At 47.6% G+C, this 18,918-nt stretch overlaps 1 protein-coding gene and 1 long non-coding RNA gene across 3 annotated transcripts; one reads left to right on the top strand and one right to left on the bottom strand.

The window, feature by feature from the left end:
- Nucleotides 1–2,128: 2,128 nt before the first annotated feature.
- Npy4r (neuropeptide Y receptor Y4) lies at nt 2,129–3,385 on the top strand. The gene is given in 1 exon segment (NM_031581.2): nt 2,129–3,385. A coding segment is annotated over 1 exon segment (1,128 nt). The 5' UTR covers nt 2,129–2,189; the 3' UTR covers nt 3,318–3,385.
- A 4,357-nt stretch (nt 3,386–7,742) lies between these two features.
- On the bottom strand, nt 7,743–17,779 carry LOC120097424 (uncharacterized). 2 transcript variants are annotated; one of them, XR_005494807.2, is made up of 4 exons: nt 17,491–17,779; nt 14,856–15,389; nt 10,421–10,545; nt 7,743–7,775 (listed from the first exon to the last, which is right to left on the bottom strand). It is a non-coding gene; the product is annotated as an uncharacterized LOC120097424 (long non-coding RNA). The 2 variants fall into 2 exon arrangements; XR_005494808.2 differs by having other exon boundaries at nt 17,660–17,752.
- Nucleotides 17,780–18,918: the final 1,139 nt, after the last annotated feature.

The following is an 18,918-nucleotide window of genomic DNA, read 5'->3' as shown; positions in this document are numbered from 1 at the left end:
TGTCCCTTCCCTTCTGTCTTGGCGTTTTCAGAGTCTCGACCTACCGTCTACACTGAAGTGATCTTTCTGGACCGCACGTGCTTGCTCTCAGCCTTTCAGTGCCTCACTGGTCTGCCTCACACCTCAGCCTCACCATTTCTCCTTCCTCCTCCCTCCTCAGCTCCAGCTCTTCTGACAGCTTGCTTGTCTTAGGAGGCTGCCATCCTTCCTGCCTCTGTGCCTCCCTGTGTGCTCTTTTCCATTCCTTGAACTCTGTCCTCTCCTTCGTTCATTTCTCCTTTTCAGTCTGTGAGCTCTAGATTCCACACCATCTCTTCTCTCTCCCTGCCCTTGGCCCCATCTCTGACCCCCCAGGTGCCCACAGTACTGACTATGGCAGTAGCATTGTGACCTTGAGGTCCATCTGTGTGCCCAGTTTCTCCATCTTAGAGCATCGTGGCCCTTGTCCTTACCACATCGGTCAAGCAGATACAGGAAGCAGCGATCACTGCCCGGAGCCTTCCCTGTCTCCTGACTTCCCTCTGGCCGTGCTGGTGTTACCCTACACTGATGTCCTCAGCCTGGCTGATGGCCAGACAAGGTCTGGTCTTCTTTTCATTTTTTACCTCTGAGCCAGTGCCTCTGGCACAGATTCATGGAGCCGTGGCTTCTGTTTCCCCTCAGATCCTTGTCCCTGTATATTTCATCTTGTTATATTTGGCCAAACGCTTTTGTGTTCAGAAGACAGTGATGCCAGACAACCCTTCTTCCCCTGGAGAATTGGTAGTCCAAATAACTAGACAGTCAACTGCCTGTCAGACTCATTGGTTTTTTAAATGGCCAGTTGAGACTCACGTCCAGGGGTCAGGCCAAGTGAACAGTGAGTGACAGCTAGAAAACCAATGCTGCTGATCTCTGGCTAATTTGGCCTTTCTGTCAAAACTGCACTTGATCATAAAGATGAGTACATATTGAGAGTTAGATATATATTCAAATACAGGCCTGGCTAATTAATACACAGCATCGAAGAATGACCTCAAAGAGACTATTCTGATAGGAATACCATTTTTCAAAATCATGCTCAGCAAACCCCTACAGGCTACTTGTTAAAGAACAGATTCCTTGGCTCCATGACCAGCTTACTTCCCTGCTTCTCCTGGAAAGTTCACGTTGAACACGCCCTTGTGATGACCCCAATGTTTGCAGAAGGTTGAGAATGGCAAACTTGTGGGATTAGTAACCCCTGGAAGAGTCGTGTGCTGATATGTAAGAGGATGTGTAACAGTATGTGCAGATGTCAGGCCGCATCACTGGCATTACTGTTTGAAGGATTTGGAACCCAGGGTCTGAAGAGCCAGTGTTGTTTGAGGATCCGTTTGTTCAGGAAGCCTAAGTGGAAGGGTAGCCAGTGCCAGGGGATGGGGGTATGTCAGGTGATTTGAGCATAGGTCTGTCGAACGGGGGGTGATGAGCATCACATGCTGGTGGCCGGTGTGTGCCTGAGTACAGCGGGCAGCACGGGGAAGGGAGTGGACTAATGAACCTGTCTTCATCACTCACTGTCCTCACTTTTGCCATGCGCTACCTCAGAAACAAGGCAGACAGGTCACTAGGGCCTGAAGCCAGGAGGGTGCCCTGTGTGCCAAGTCCCAAAGTTCAAGTTCCATGGGTGTCCTGAAAGACTGAGAGGGTCACCTTAGAGGATCTATTGCTCTCTTTCTTGTGATAAAGCGATACAAGGGCTTTCTGTGTTCCAAATTCTTTCTCATTAGAACAGCCTCAAACCCTGAGGTTAGAGGGAGCTTGTCGGGCAAGTTATGGCACCTCTGAGACAGTCAGACGTCTCGTTAGCTGTGAGTGTGGGCAAATGGCTTCCTGCGTGGCTTCCTTGCTCCAGTGGGCAAGGTTGATAATGCTTGCCAGAATAAAGTAGCAAATACACAAAACTCTGAGCACAGCCTCTGATATGCAGCAAGTTCGGCCTAGAAGGTCGTGATTATTGGATGCCCGCCTCTTACCTTAGGCCTTATACGATAGCTCTCAAGCCATAAGATATAAGTAGCTAAGAATTGTCTCCCTCTCCCTGTCCCTTGTTCTTACCTGGTTCCATTTTACATGCCTGGACCTTTGAGTTCCATTTGTTTGTTTTGCAGGCTACACTCAGAAGTGGGCCCTTTAGTCTTGAAGTTCCTGGTCTTCTCACACCCACCATGAATACCTCTCATCTCATGGCCTCCCTTTCTCCGGCATTCCTACAAGGTAAGAATGGGACCAACCCACTGGATTCCCTCTATAATCTCTCTGACGGCTGCCAGGATTCGGCAGATCTGTTGGCCTTCATCATCACCACCTACAGCGTTGAGACCGTCTTGGGGGTCCTAGGAAACCTCTGCTTGATATTTGTGACCACAAGGCAAAAGGAAAAGTCCAATGTGACCAACCTACTCATTGCCAACCTGGCCTTCTCTGACTTCCTCATGTGTCTCATCTGCCAGCCGCTCACGGTCACCTACACCATCATGGACTACTGGATCTTCGGCGAAGTCCTTTGCAAGATGTTAACGTTCATCCAGTGTATGTCGGTGACAGTCTCCATCCTCTCACTGGTCCTTGTGGCCCTGGAGAGGCACCAGCTCATTATCAACCCGACCGGCTGGAAACCCAGCATTTCCCAGGCCTACCTGGGGATTGTGGTCATCTGGTTCATTTCTTGTTTCCTCTCCTTGCCCTTCCTGGCCAATAGCATCCTGAACGACCTCTTCCACTACAACCACTCTAAGGTTGTGGAGTTTCTGGAAGACAAGGTCGTCTGCTTTGTGTCCTGGTCCTCGGATCACCACCGCCTCATCTACACCACCTTTCTGCTGCTCTTCCAATACTGCGTCCCTCTGGCCTTCATCCTGGTCTGCTACATGCGTATCTATCAGCGCCTGCAGAGGCAGAGGCGTGCGTTCCACACGCACACTTGCAGCTCACGAGTGGGGCAGATGAAGCGGATCAATGGCATGCTCATGGCAATGGTGACTGCCTTTGCAGTTCTCTGGCTGCCCCTGCATGTGTTCAACACTCTGGAGGACTGGTACCAGGAAGCCATCCCTGCTTGCCATGGCAACCTCATCTTCTTGATGTGCCACCTGTTTGCCATGGCTTCCACCTGTGTCAACCCTTTCATCTATGGCTTTCTCAACATCAACTTCAAGAAGGACATCAAGGCTCTGGTTCTGACCTGCCGTTGCAGGCCACCTCAAGGGGAGCCTGAGCCTCTGCCCCTGTCCACTGTGCACACGGACCTCTCCAAGGGATCTATGAGGATGGGTAGCAAGTCTAACGTCATGTAGTCATGTCTAGGCTCTTCCGCCATTTTCTTTCGACACACCCTTTCACTGAGCTAAGTAGACACAATGCAAGCTGTGGTATCATCCTGCCATTTCTGGTCTTTGGGGCCCAGACAGGCGGCAAGAGACTTGAAGCTTGGCATTCAGATGGTTTAGCCATTTGCTTCTGGTAGAATTCTGAGTCCAGATTCTGCAGATCACAGAGTGAACTTAGTGGCTTGAGCTGCAAGGGTGTTAGAGCAGGAAATGGCTGACTCTTAACAGCCACTCAGCACAGATGCCTGGCACAAAAGCCTTCATCCATGTCCTGACCATTCAGCTACCTTGCCCTTGGTGATGTGCTGTGCTCTTCCAAGTGATGCTGGGTGTTTCAGTATGGGTTGAGTGTTGGTAGAAGTAGGCGTTGGGAGTTGGGAGTCTGCTTAATAAAGTACTTACTGAAAAGGACAGGGGCAATAGAAGTGGGCTATGATAAATGTGGCTGCCTTTCCTATGGAGGTTAAAGTTCCGTGCCCCTCCTGCCTGCTGAATGGGGTCCAAGGCATCCTCCGTGTGTGGACTAGGCAGTTTGTCTTTAGAAAGAAGGATATGCCAAGATTGCTCTTGGCCCACATAAGATAGGATATTGCAGTCCAGTTCTGTCTGAATAGAGCAATCTTCCAATGCAGTGACCACACTGGCCCCACAGGAGATGTATCCCCCCACTGAGCAGGTCTGAAGGACTTTCTAGTCCCTACCAAACATGTGTGTGACCGATGGCCTGGGCAGGTATCTTGGAGCCACCACTCCTACCTGTCTCAGCTTTGGCTGCATCTCCAGTTTTTGTTCCTGGATTTTGAGACGTTTTCTTTTCTTCTCTTTAGAAGTGGGATCTTAATGCATAGACAGGCTTGTCTAGCGCTCCTGCCAAGTTTCCTTTCTGAACACTGATTAAGGCACAAGCCATCCCACACAATGAGAGGTGAGATTTTGAAGCACTCTAGTTATCTGGTGTAGTGTTTTCTGACTACTTCATATGATCGACTTTGAGCAAAGGCCGGACTCTCAGGCCCACCCTGGTAAGATGACATCGTCTGAACTTACAAAGACCTGAGGTCTCAGACTTCTTCTCTTCTCAGAAGCTCCAGAATGTAAGTTTTTTTAACTAGGCTCGATGACGCCAAGTTGCCAGTGGTCCAGATGAGGTGTTTAGTGAAGGTTTTAGGAATAAGGGTGTGATATAGGAGCTCCACGGAGCGTCTTCTGTTTTCCCCCAGCTTAGTTAGAATGACATTAGTCTACCCAGATGGTTGTTTCCTGATCCTGGTGTCCTGGTGTCTAATGGCCCTTGGGATTTCTTGGTTGCCAGATTCTTTGATGTTTACTATCCGAAGTGTGTTCTGAAGACCAGCAGCCCTCGCAACCAGAGGCTGTTAGATACACAGAGTCTTTGTTGACACGCAAGTCTGCGTCTGGTCAAAATATGTAGGTTAATTAATTGTAGGCACACCAGTCAGGAAGTTTTGCTTTAGGAAACAGAAACCCCAGGGTTTGGGGTTATGGGGTGAGAAAGTGCACTCTGGGGTTTTCAGCAAATCCATGTTCTGACCACATCTTTAAACTTCACAGTGCTAAAAAGTATGCTCTGTTCTGGTAGCCGTTTCTCTGGCCGCATGTGGACCGGTGAAGCTTTTTCATTCTTTCAATAAACACTTGCCAAATACATAGCTTATAAAATTCCATTCCTAGGGAGCCTGCCCTTTGCACTCTGCTCTGTTTCACTTAAACCTGTACCTTTATCTGTTTTCCATCAGTTTCCGTGGCTGCTTAACAGAAACCGCTCCAGTCATAGCTGGGACCTCTCAGTATTTCTATATAACTCCTCACAGGTCTGCCGGGAAGGGCTCCTATGGGGAAGTTAGTAGCTGCTCCCTATGTAGGAGTGGTACAGTTGGAGTTGGAGACATATTCCTGCCAGGAAGGCCTGGGGTTTCTGAGACTGTGTGAAGCCTTATCAAAGCCTGGCAGTAAGAGCTCAATCCTGTTTATCTCTGGCCTTTTCCTCTTAAGTACACAGACTTGACTTGCTTTTCCATTATAAAAGTAATCATATTATAAAATAAACTGAAAGCAAAGGAAACTGTCATTTTTGGTACTCATTTTTAGTTAGTATACGCATGTGTCTGTTTTGAAGATTTGATTGAAATGAAATGTGTATGCATTTATATTTACGTGTATGTGCCATCTAAGGACATAATATTTAAGGGTTGTTTCACCTGACTCAAGGGTACTGCTATGAGACTGAAGCTACTATGGAACTCACCATATAGTCTAAGCCAATTCATGGTTCCCCGCCTCTGTCTCTCGAGTACTGGGATTATAGGCTGGCACCACCACAGGTTAGTTTAGTTTTTTGTTTGTTCCACCCTAGAAATGTTCCTTCCTTCCTTCCTTCCTTCCTTCCTTCCTTCCTTCCTTCCTTCCTCCCTTCCTTCCTTCCTCCCTCCCTCCCTCCCTTCTTTCCTCCCTTCCTCCTCCCTCCCTTTCTTTCTTCCTCCTTTCCTCCCCCTCCCTCCCTCCCTTCCTTCCCCCTTCCTTCTTTCCATTAACTTTCTCATCAGATAATGCTAGATACTGTATTAGCCTCGAGGGTACAACCGCAGGCACAGTGACCTCTCACTGCTATCTTTAATTATTCCGAAGCTGTGTTCAGGGTTTAGCCATAAAAGACAGAGGTGGGAAGGAGAGATTTATTTTTTAAAAAGGTTTGTTTTATCTTGAATCATGTATAAGAATGTGTGTCTATGGGTTTGTTTGTGAATCTGAGTCCCAGTGCCCATGGAGGCCGTAGGCATTGGGTCCCCTGGAGTTATAGCCTTTTATGTCGCACCTGACATGGGTGCTGGGAGCCTGGCGAGGGTCCTCTGTAAAGTTCCCAATCCCCACCATCTCTCCAGCTCTGGCTGCTGGTGAAGATTTACTATTAGTACAAAGTCTGTGCAGAGTTATCTGGACTAGAGATCTCTGTTCTTCCTTCTGCGATCCACCCAGTGCTGTGAACTCTGACCTTTCTAAGTTCATCTGCTACCTCTCTCTGTGAAGCTGCAGGGGCTCCATGTGGCCATTCAAGATGGCGATGGTTGTGTGGATGAGAAATGCCCAACTTAGGCTCATGTATTTGAATACTTAGTCCCCAGTTGGTGGAAATGTTTGGGGAGGTTGTGAAACCTTTAGGAGATAGAACCTTGCTGGTAGAAGTTCATCATTGGGGGGTGGGCTTTGCGGGGGGAAGGTTATAGCCTTGCTGTACTTTCTGTTGTCTGTGTCTTTTGACTTCCAGTGTGTGAATGAAATGTGATCATTCTTGTTCTTCTGTCTTCCCCCTACTCCGTGGATCTACACTTCTGGAACCATGAGTCAAACCCTTTCTCTCCTATCTTGCTTTTTAAAGAATATTTTATTGCAGTAACAGAAAAGTAACTAACTCGACTTTATAATTCATTATCTAAACTGGGGTACTTGAGTCCTGCTAATATCCATTCTGCGACAACAGGAAAAACTGCCCCAGGAAACAGGAATGGGAGGGCGTCCCACTGTAGATAAGTCTAACCCTTTAACACAGCTTGACCACAGAAATCTCTCGCCAGCCCATCTTTCCTGTCCTTTCAATCTGGTTGCATCATGAAAGGAAATACAATCCCCTAACATGCCTGGGCTTTAAAATGTCTATATTGACTGTCATTATTTCCCTTCCCGCCTTCTTGAAAACCTCTGCCCTTATCAATGACTAATAATTCACTCACCGTTTAAGTAAGTTTAAATCTTACTTTTCCTTCAAAACAGAAACCCACTGTCACTATTAGCTATTGCATTCATCCAGTAAAGACTGAATGTGGCAGACACATGATTGTTCTGTAAGGAATTCGCCATCTCAACTGAGGATCTTTTATTTTAATTAAACAATTTTTTTTACTTATCCACTTTACATCCTTCCTAATCACTGATTCCCTCCTGGTCACCCCCTCCCACAATCCTTCCCTCATCCCCACACCCCTTCTCCTCTGACCATGGCACTATAAGTACCTTCAAGGCTAGGCCCTCCCTCAACCACTGAGGCCAGGTAAAGCAGGCTGGTTAGAAGAACATACCCCATGTACAGGCAACAGCTTTTGGGATCGCCCCTGCTCCACTTGTTTGGGACCCACATAAAGACCAAGCTGCACATCTGCTACACATGTGCAGAGAGGCCTAAGTCCAGACCATGTATGTTCTTTGGTTGGTGTTTCAGATTCTGAGAGCCCCAAGGGTTCAGGTTAGTTGGCTCTGTTGGTCTTTCCATGGATTTCCTTTCTCCTTCTGGGCCACAATTCTTCCTCCTGTTCATAAGAGTCTTCAAGCTCCATCTACTGTTTGGCTGTGGGTGTCTGTATCTGTTGGAGTCATCTGCCGGGCGTGGTCCCACAGAGGACAACTTGCTCCTGCCTGCAGGCATAACAGAGTATCATTCATTAATTGTGTTAAGGATTGGTGCTTGCCCATGGGTCTCAAGCCGGGCCAGTTATTAGTTGACCATTTCCTCAGTCTCTGCTCCATTCCCCATGCCTGCATTTCTTTTAGACAGGATAAATTTTCAGTTGAAAGTTTTGTGGGTGGGTTGGTGTCTCTATGGCTCCACTGGGGTTCCTGCCTAGCTAAGGAGGTGGCCTCTTTAGGTTCCTCAATGTAGTGAGTTACATCTAAGATCACCCCCATTGATTCTTGGACACCTCCTTTATCCCAAATATCTGTTTCATCCTGGAGATGCCCTCCACATTCTCACCCCTGTCAGTTGCAGATTCCCATGGCCATCTAGCTGTCTCTCCTGTTCTTTCCCATACCTGATCCTGAACCTCCCCATACCCCTCCTCTCCAGTTCTCTCCCTCCACCTGCCTCTTATGACTATTTTATTCTCTTTTCTAAGTGAGATTCAACCTTTCTTGCTACAAACTTAGGAAATACATTTGGTGATTTCTCAGAAAGGTGGCAATAGTTCTACCTTAGGACCTAGCTATACCACTCCTGGGCATAGACCCAAAAGATGCTCCAACATCCCACAAAGACACATGCTCAACCATGTTCATAGCAGCTTTATTTATAATAGCCAGAAACTGAAAACAACATAGATGTCCCTCAACTGAAGAATGAATAAAGGAAATGTGGTTCATCTACACAGCGTAATACTGTTCAGCTATTAAAAACAGAGACGTTATGAATTTTGCAGACCAATGGATAGAACTTGAGAATATCATCCTGAGTGAGGTAGTCCAGTCCCAAAACGACATGCATGGCATGTACTCACTTATAAGTGGATATTAGTCATAAAATACAGGAACCGTGCCACACTCCACAGACTCAGAGAAGCTAAATGAACTGATATTCTTAATACTGTCTTTTATGGGCCCCTTGGCTTATATATGGTCCTAGGGGTGGGCACTGCGCTGGGCTGTGCTTTCTCCCATGCTGTGGATCGTCTTACAAGATCTGAACTCAATGGGAGCAAAGCCCAAGAAACCCTTCCTACATCCTTGTGGCTCTCATGTGCCTGTGGCTAGAGCCTGGCCAAGTACAGAATCAAGAAGGTTCTTTTAGATTAAAGAGGACATTCTTTTTTGAAACCCACCCAGGGGGTTGGGGATTTAGCTCAGTGGTAGAGCGCTTGCCTAGGAAGCGCAAGGCCCTGGGTTCGGTCCCTAGCTCCGGAAAAAAAAGAACCAAAAAAAAAAAAAAAAAAAAAAAAAAAGAAACCCACCCAAGATTCTCCAGGAACCCATGTAGGAGTAATCAGAGAAAAAACTGAGTCTCCAGTGACCCTGAAGAACTCTCCACCTAGTCCTCAGTTTTGTGACTCGAGGAGGGTGTGTGGCTGGGCAATCATGGCTTGTTTTTTTCTTGTTTAAATACCACCACTCACTTGAAATTTGTTCTCTTTGATTCTGAAAAGAGTTTATCCAAGTAATCAATTGAAGGCCAGTCCAGAGCTCTCTTAAATGCATATCCCTTCATCCATAAATACGTGAATAGGGCATTCTGTTAGTTATTATTCCAACTTCCAAAGAAATCAGACTGGAAATAGGCCACACATTCAGAACAAACACTACTAATGTAATGGTGAAGACTTTGAGATAGCCCCTGTGAAGTGATTGAGATAGCCCCTGTGAGGTGATTGAGATAGCCCCTGTGAAGTGATTGAGATAGCTCCTGTGAGGTGATTGAGATAGCCCCTGTGAGGTAATGTGCTTTGTGAGGCCAGCCTGCACTACCTTGTACATGGCCTTTGTTGTTTTTGAGCATGGCAGATGGATGCAGGTTTCCCAGAGAGATGGACTCTTTTAAGAATCCTTTGCTTGGGGTTGGGGAGATTCCTCAGTTGGTAAAGTGATTGCCATGCAACCCAGAGAACCCAAGTTTGAAGCCCAGAACCAATAGAAAAGCCAGGCAGGCTGGTGTGTGCTCATGATCTAAGCGATGGGAAGCAGACACAGACAGACCCTTGGTGTTGCTGGCCTGACAGTCTAACCCAATCAACAAGCCCTAGATCCTTTCGAGAGACCTTGTGTCAACACCCAAGGATAATGACTCTTGAGCAGTGGTTCTCAACCTTCCTAATGCTGTGACCCCCTAACACAGTTCCTCGTGTTGCCTTGGCCCCCAACCATAAAATTATTTTGTTGCTACTTTGTGGCTGCAATCTTGCTACTGTTATTAATAATAATGTTAATATTGATATGCAGATGGTCTTAGGTGAAAACCCCTAAGGTTTGACCCACAGGTTGAAAACCCCTGCTCAAGTACCCAAGGTTGAACTTTGTCTTCCATGAACATCTGTGTTACACACACACACACACACACACACACACACACACCCTTTGCTTTATGAATACCACACACCTCTTCGTCCTCCCTATGTGCAGGAGACAAGAGGCTTTCGTCATTGGTTGTGAGCACTGACTGTTCCCCAGGTTCCTGGTCATCGGCAGAGCATGTTACATTTAGCAGGGGAGCTTCCCCCCAGTGCCGGAAAGCCTGCGGTCTCTCCTTGCTGTCTTTAATTATCCTGAAGCAGCTATGTTCTGTTCTAGCTCCTTACTTTTCAGGGTGTAGATGGACTGGGTAGAGACACTCATGCAGCACGTGATGATGTGAGTGCTGGGAACCAAACTTGGGCCCCTCTGCAAGAGCTATTCGCTCTTAACCGCAGCCATTTCTGCAGCCCTGGAAAGAGAGATGTACAAATCAGCATGGGAAAAGCCTGCGTGTGGAAGTAGACTCAAATTCCCCAGGACTTTGTCTCACGCAGTCAGCTCCTGTGGCAGACTGCTCCCCTCTGTCACCATGACTTTTGGCTCTCCAGAAACGGAACTCATGGCCCGTCTCCCAGAGAAGCAAACATTACATCACATTATCTTCACAGTTACGCCAGTGGGTTAAGACAGCCCAGTGGACCTCCCACTAAGCTCGGGGCCAATGAGCTCAGCGAGGCTCAGGCTCTTCTTCCTGTGGGTCTCTGTGAGGCTGAGTGCGGCCTCCTTAGCTCTTCCTAGCCGTCACCTTAGGTGTGAATTACTGGGAAGAGTACAGGCTTTGGAGCCAGAATGATCTGCAGTCTGAGGTCCACCTCGTCCTTCTTCAGTCTCAGCTTCCTATTTGAGGAATGAGGAACGCAAGGCAGTACTGGCTGGCCCGGGAGCCCTCCTGGCTTGGTTTTGTTTAAACAGGGTGCTCGTTTAGGTCCCTGCTTTGCAAAGGAGTTAACAGTGAAACTGTGGGAAGGATGGGTAAGAAACCAGGGACTCCTGAGTCCCATGAGACTCCTCGTGGGGAAGACAGGAGCCCAAGGATCAATGTCAGTCAGCCTGAGACGAATGGTTTCTGCTACTGATGCGGAAATGACTTTTTTTGCCTTCTTAGTTCCAATTTGAGGTGTTCTGGGAAGGATTCTGACAGACAGGGTTTGTTTAAAATGTTTGGTTAGCTAATGGGACAAAGGAGCAGTGGAGTGCTGTAAGACCATGCATGGGAAAGGGGTTAAGAACTTGGTGGAAATGGCAGAGAGCTCACGGGGCGGTGAGAGGACTGAAGCATACATTGTCTAGTGTCTGACGGTTTCCTCAGACATAGAAGCCACCCGTCCATAATAATGACAGTGATGTCACTGCACAAAGCATTTTAAGACTCAGAATTCAAAGCCAGGTGATGGTGGTGCACAACTTTACCTGGTCTACAGAGTGTGTTTCGAGACGTCCAGGGCTACACAGAAAAACCCTGTCTTGAAAAACAAAACCAAACAAAACAAAACCAAACCAAACCAGACCAAAAAAAAAAAAGACTCAGAAACCAAAATCTACCAGCTGTTTACCAGAAAGACTTTATTGTAAATACTCACAAGCTTAAATTGAACTATTAAATTTATTATAAATCATTGTATTAATTTGTTGTCTGAGTGCACAAAACAAAGTGAGAATTCTAGGTGTGTGAGGAGAAGAAACCGTAGTAGGAAGCTCCCATCCTAAGACTGGAGAACAAAGGGACCAGTTGGACGAGCTAAAATTTGGAGGCTGGGGACTGAGGAGAGAGCCTAGTGGGTAAGCACGATTGGATCTAAGTTCAAACACCCACCATTCACATAAAAGCCAGGCATAGCCATTCATGCCTACAAGACAGGAAAGCTCTGGGAGCATGGTGGTCAGCTAGCCTAGCCCAGATGTCGAGAGAGCTGCCTCAGAAGGTAAGGGGGGAACAACAAAGAGAATATTTGCTGTTCCACTCTGGCCTCTGCAAGCGAATGCACAGGCGAGTGCCTCTGTGCATGTGTGTATGTGTCACACCCGTGCAAATGCACGCATGCACACACATACACATGGACACACACACACATACACGGTCACACACACACACACATGCACACACACATACACACACGCACACACACATATACACACATACACACATACACACATGCACACACACATACACGCACATACACACGCACACACAGAGAGACACACAATACACACAATGCACACATATACACACGCACATGCACACACAGACACACACATACATGCACATACACACATATACACACACATGCACACACACACACATGAACACACACACACACATACACATAAATACAAATAAAATAAAACCGAGAAGCTGGAGAAGGGACCTGTCTGTGCTGCTGTCTCATAGGGACACACCCTGAGGCTGGCTCTAAAGGTGTAAATATACAAACTGGACTCCACATCTTTGGGAAGAGCAGCCACTGTCAGGGGAAGGAGCAACAGGAAGTACTCCCAGGAGGGGCAGAAGATAGAAGAGCGTTTGCCTAGCCAGCCTCTTGGATTCCCACTAGTGCACTGTGTTGGCAGACTCTTTTGGGAAGAACTGGTCACACAGAAAGGAGCTTGCAGAGCACCAGCCATTGATCACAAAGTGTTTGGAGCTTGGTGGGAGGTGCTAACTGACTGGCAGTGCCACTCAGAGAAGGCCTCACTGAGCATTTTGTTCAAGGCTGTGGAGCTTTACAGTGTGTCCTACAGCAAGACCTGCCTGCAGCTGATGCCCTTGTAGGACCCCATTCAGGATTGCCGAAGATCTGAAGCCCGACCCAGAGCCCAAGTAGAAGCTGGGCTATTCAACCCAGGGTTCCCTGGAAGCTGGCATGTGTTACATTCTTGTTAGTCTATTTTGTACCTGTGACACTTGCTCAGGTGTGGGCCTACTGTGTGTCAGTGTGCTGCCAGAGTTCTCTGGGATTCTTGGAGATTTCTAGTGCCTTTGGGTAAGGAGCTACAGTTCTTACCTTGTCACACCCACTCCAGTGGAGTCTCTGTGACGTGAAGCTCTTTGTGCGTTGTTTCTATCCAGACAGAGGCCTGTGCCTGGAATGGCTTGGCCTCCTGGAGGTCCTGGCCGTCTCCCTACAAAAAGGGGGTCTGTGCTTGTGGTGGAGGTGCCTTCTGTGTTCTAGCCTTGGTGATCTTGGCAACTTTAAGCCTGTCAACAATATCTGATTTTAAGAGCATAGCAGTGTGGGAAGATGGTCATGTACCTTTAGATGTCTCAGGAACTGAGAGTTCAGAGACGGAAACGTCTCACACCATCATGATCCTGATGAACTCAACGGCTGCGATGAACTCAACTGCTGCACCCATTAGTTCCCAGTAAATAAGAGAGAAATTCATTGCAGTTACTAACAACATGACTGTTCCAGAAAAGCCTTTCCACCCTTTTGGATAAGTTTTGTTTAGCATGATTCAGAATAGTGATGATTCTTTTAGAAAGATCATAGACAAGTTCCAACAAGTTGAACAAACTTATCAAGAGTTAACTATGGTTACAGAAGTTTCCTTACTATTCTGAGGGGCCATAAATATAGAGTTTAAACTTTATTATGACAAAGATAAATGATGAATACATACCTGGTGCCCACAAATCTGACAGTATAACTGCAGTTTTCTAAACTATTGTTTGCGGATGAGAATTGTTTCCTAGACTGTACATTCTGCTTTCCTCCTTGCAAGGGACATTTGGTGGGGTGATGAATAAGAGCTGGATGACTGCCAATTATTATGTACCTGTTCTAATTGCTTAAATATACACCAAGAAGTAAAGCTTTTCGCAGCAGCACACACCTCGAGTCTGTGTCTGTGTGTCATGCCGAATCCGTTCTCTACCTGAAATCCAAGCCTTGGTCCTTCTGCTGTCACACTCCCCTGGGTGCTCTGTGGCATTACCTTGTGTTTCGTCCTCTCATCTTAACCCTGTGATACTCTCTGAACATGTCTGTGTGACACTTACTAAGGTCAAGAGGCGTCTGGATTATTCCATACCCCACTATGTGTCTGGGGTATGCCACTCTCTCCATTGGCACTGGGAGGTCCTGGATTCCTTCTGAGCATGTCTTTCAAACAACACAGCCGTCCACGATACGCATTATGGTAGCCTCTGGCCACCTGCGACGTGCCCATATTAAGATGTGCAAAGTGTAAATTACACAAAAATTTTCAAAGCTTGTTTACCATCAAAGGAATGTGAAATGTCTCATAAAAATTTTTAGATTGACTATATATTGAAATGGTAATAGTCTAGGTATATTGGGTTAAGGTATGACATTTACTTATTATATTCTTCTTCTTCTTTTTTTTTTTTTTTCTGGTTCTTTTTTTTCGGAGCTGGGGACCGAACCCAGGGCCTTGCGCTTCCTAGGTAAGCGCTCTACCACTGAGCTAAATCCCCAGCCCCTATATTCTTCTTTTTAATAAGAAAAGAGCTCTAGGTTCGCACACAGAGACCCTCTGTGCTCTGCCTTCTCTCCCACTCCTGTCTGCTGGCAATGCCTTCTCTCTGTGTGCTGGGTTGGCTGCTGTGAAGCTGGGTTCACAAGCCATGAAGCCTTCTCTTTCACTCCGTTAGCTGCACATAAGGTTCCTCCATGCCTTTTTCATGGATCATAGCCTAGTTCTTTTAGGATTGGATGCTATTGCGTCTTCTCAACACGCCACCGTGTAGTCACTCACCTGTCTTGAAGTGCATGTTGCTGGCCTGTAAGTAGCAGTAATGAAAGCCGCCATGAACATCGATGCAGGGTTTTGTGGAAGTGAGCTTTCAACTTCTCTGAGCAGACACCGCAGGTGTAACACTGCTTAGCTTGTTAGAGTCTGCAAAACCGTTTCTCAAGACGGCCCTGCTGTCTTGCTTCGCCTTCAGCAATGAAGGGGATTTTTGCTCTCCCCCTAGTATTAGATGTTAGACTTCGCTCGTTCTAATACTCACGCAGTGGCACCTCATCGTTCTCTATAGTTCTCGGATGACATATGGCACAGAGTGTCTTCTTGTGTCTCACTTGCCTCTGTGCGTCTTGTTTGGCAAACCTGTTGTCCAATTTTAAATCGGACTGCTTGTTTTCAGAGTTCCTTGCATATTCATATAGGAATCCTTCGTGAAATCCACTCTTCCCAGAAGGAGGGAATATTTTTCCCAATCTGAGGCATGTCTTCTTTTTAAAGTTTACGTGTACGTTGGTCGTGGTGGCGCACACCTTTAGCCAGCACCTGGGAGGCAGAGATAGGCAGAGCTCGGTGAGTTTGAGGACAGCTTGGTCTACAAAGTGAGTTCCAGGATCGCCAGGGCTGCTACACAGAGAAAACCTGTCTCAAAAAAATTTACAGTTATAGTCATGGCTTTTATCTCACTTTAGGGGCAGCGCTGCTGTAAAGCCACCCCAACCTGTTCCTTTGTGTCAAGGGAACAAGGGATCCTTTAAGCTGCCTGCTCGACTAATGTCCTATCTTACATTCTTAATGCGAGTCTGGTAGGAGGACAATGGGATGTCACCAATTATGCCGGGGGATGCCACTGAGCCAAGAGCAGGGAAGACGGCCACAATTCTGCATCCACGACCTGGACTCCAAGACTGTGTCCCATCGGGTGCATGGCCCACCTCCCTGAACCTCTCAGCCCAAGGTCTTGTCACTCTCCTGGATGGTGTCAACTCAGCAGTGCAGGTCGTTGCCCCAGAGTGGGAAAGAACATTTATTTTTTAACTTATCTTTGTCCCAAGGCTGCCTGTGGGCTGCAGAGCAATTACTTTGTAGGAAGTGTGGGCTATGGGTCCTGTGTACAGCCTCTGGCTCTGGCTTGAGCATCATGGGCTGCCCTGCCCCAGACGAGCAGAGTCTTGAGCAGTGCAGGGAATCAGAAGATGAGGCTGCACAGAAAATCCCATGAAGGCCGTGCTCCCCCTGCCCTGAGTCCTCCCCTTACTGTACTGAGATTACCCTCGAGTGCATTATCCAGACTTTTTCCCAAGCCCGAGGTTAAGGGAGCTCTGCATCTAGTCCCAACCCTCATCCTTGTCTAGAACTGAGCTGGGCCTCCAGGGAGCCTGGGTGGATCCTGGTGGTCGTCTCACTGTGTAGTGACTTCCACCTTCCTCCCGAGGGGGACCGGAAGTCAGTAGTTCTCTAGGTCTCAGCTTCTACATGAGTCAAATAGATACCTGGACCAGAACACACCCGGTAATCTGTGCTTCTCAAATGCCATGCTTTCTTTATCTCTGAACCGTAATGGTTTTGACTCTCTACACAGAACAGAGCAGAGACCCTTAAGCAAGAGTCAGGACTTAGTGGAGCGCCTGACACGTGGAGGAATTCAGGTTTTGTCACGCTCCAGGGTGCCAGGCTTTCATGAGTGCTTGCTTCATTGTTCTGCCCGGCGTGCCCAGACCAGGGTTTGATTTTGTGGTTCAATTAGTTAGTCTATTCTTTGAAGTTGAGATTAGTGTGTCTGAGCTGTGTAAATCTCTGTTAAAAGCCAGACAACAGCCTCCTTGTTCCCAATTATTCCTAAAAAGTGTTCTGCACATGGTACTAGATAAGGAGCCATAAATGTCCAACAAGTTGAGAAACAAATGAATGACTGGTGTACTTTCAGCCTAGGGTCCAGCCTAGGGTCTAGCCTGGGGTCCAGCCTAGGATCTAGTCTGGAGTCCAGCCTGGGGTTTAGCCTGGAGTCCAGCCTAGGGTCTAGTCTGGGGTCCAGCCTGGGGTTTAGCCTGGGGTCCAACCTGGGGTCCAGGCTGGGTCTAGCCTGGGTCTACCTTGGGATCCAGCCTAGGGTCTAGCCTGGGGTCCAGTGATCCTGAGCCATGAGGTCAGGGTAGACAGTTCCCTGGCAGCTTTTTCATAGAATTGTCCATCTCCACCTCACTCTGGCTTCCTTTGTCAGGCCTGGCTCAGGGGTGGGGAAACATCAGTGGCTAATCCTCATGAAAAGAACATGAGGTCTCCTCCTCTGGGAGAGTTTACCCTACAGCTATGGCATCAGTTCAGTTGTGCAGCCTCCCAGCTGGCCAAACACCAAAGTCATCTTCATTCTCTCTCTTGCTCTGCAGTCTCTGTCCTTGCAACCTACAGAGATGCTTCTCACGACTTTGCCAATCCCTCCTCCTCCTGACCACCGTTGTCACTTCCCCTCTGCTCTCAACTGACTGCCACTTTGATTTCAACAGCTGCTGAAATTAATTATCCTTCAGAAAATCCCAAGTGTCTTGGCCTCAGCTGTGGAGCGTGGATCCTCACTGCGCTTGAGTGTTTTTTCAAGCTCCCCCACCCCCCAGGTTTTCATGATGTGACTCCTGTCTGGTCCTCCTACCTCTGATGCTCCTGGGCAGGCTTTCTGTCCCCCAGACATTCGGCAGTTCCTGGGTTTGCTTTGGCTTTTCTGTCCCACATCATGCTCTCCTCCTGAGAGATCGTGCATGTTCCCAGGCTTCGAGGTTGGCGTCTGTCTGCCCTCTTTACCTCCCTCCATGCCCATTTACCAGTAAGCAGGCAGGAGCTCCTTCTGGGCTTCCTGCTGGACTTGTTGTCACAGCCCCTCCTGTCAGGAGCCTCTTTCTTTAGGAGCATCTGACTCACTCTTATCCCTCTGACTTGCCCCATTGTGGAAGTCTCCCCCAACGGACTATCTCCTGTCTTACAGGCTAGTGGTCTTGTCACACCAGTCACAGCCTTGGCTCTGACTGTGCCATTTCATGGTTCCTGCAATCTACTGATAAAGATGCTGTGCTTATTATGCGTGACCCTGGGCCTTTGCCGGCCTTCCTATAGCTGCCCTTCTCGTCTTGTTTTGCTCTAATCTCCATTCCCACTCCCTTCTGGCACACTCCTTGTCTTCTGTTCCTTAATGTGCCACCTTCTGTCCAACCTGGTTCCTGTAGTTATCTCAGTGTACGTTTCGCCTCTCGGGCTCCTTTGCTTATTTCTGCATCCACTGAGCACGCTCTCACGGCTTTGTCGATCATTAGGGAATTTGAGAGTCAGAAAGAAGAAAGTTTTTGCTGGCTTTTCTCCTGCCTGTTACTGGTCAAGCACAGAGGTGGGGCCTCTGTCTCCTGGGCAGCTACTGCTCCTTGAGAGGAGAGTGGGTTGGTTCTCACCTTGAGGAACAGACAAGGAGTTAACAGATGCTTGGAGCTGATGTTAGCCTCCAACAGGGGAGCAAGGAAAGGCCAGGTCCCAATCTCATCTTCACAACGACAGTCAGTGTTTTAGCATCAAGCGTGACAAGTGAGGTTCTTACAGAGCACTGAGCTAGACTTTGACTTGTCTTGGGGGTCAAGGAGAATGAGACTAACTACTCATATTTAAGCAAGTGGAGCAATGAGACTTGAGAGAGAGAGAGAGAGAGAGAGAGAGAGAGAGAGAGAGAGAGAGAGAGAGAGGAAGGAGAGAAAGGAGGAGGAGAAGGTGTTAGGTGACTGGATCTTGCCAGTCCTTTGTGGAAGCAGCTTGTACTTTATCACACATCATACTTTCGCTAAGCAGAATTGTTGACACAGGGATTTACCAAATGTTTCCCTATTAGCATGGAGGCTACAAAGCCAAGGCTTGTGTTCCTGTGCAAGCACACAGACATCCTTCTGAAGGTGAAACTGAACAGGCATTTGGGGTGATTTTTAGAAATATTTAACAAGCATGAATTCAGAGGAGGTAGGAACTGCTATGCACTCCTCCAGGAGGCCAGGCATCCTGCCCCTTTGGTGTTTCTGATTATAGGTGTTTTGCCTGTATTTATGTT

Source organism: Rattus norvegicus, chromosome 16 (assembly GCF_036323735.1).
Source record: "Rattus norvegicus strain BN/NHsdMcwi chromosome 16, GRCr8, whole genome shotgun sequence".
NCBI classification, from domain to species: Eukaryota; Metazoa; Chordata; class Mammalia; order Rodentia; family Muridae; genus Rattus; species Rattus norvegicus.
The sequence above is the reverse complement of the archived record's forward strand: the minus strand, read 5'-3'. Positions and strand labels throughout refer to the sequence as shown.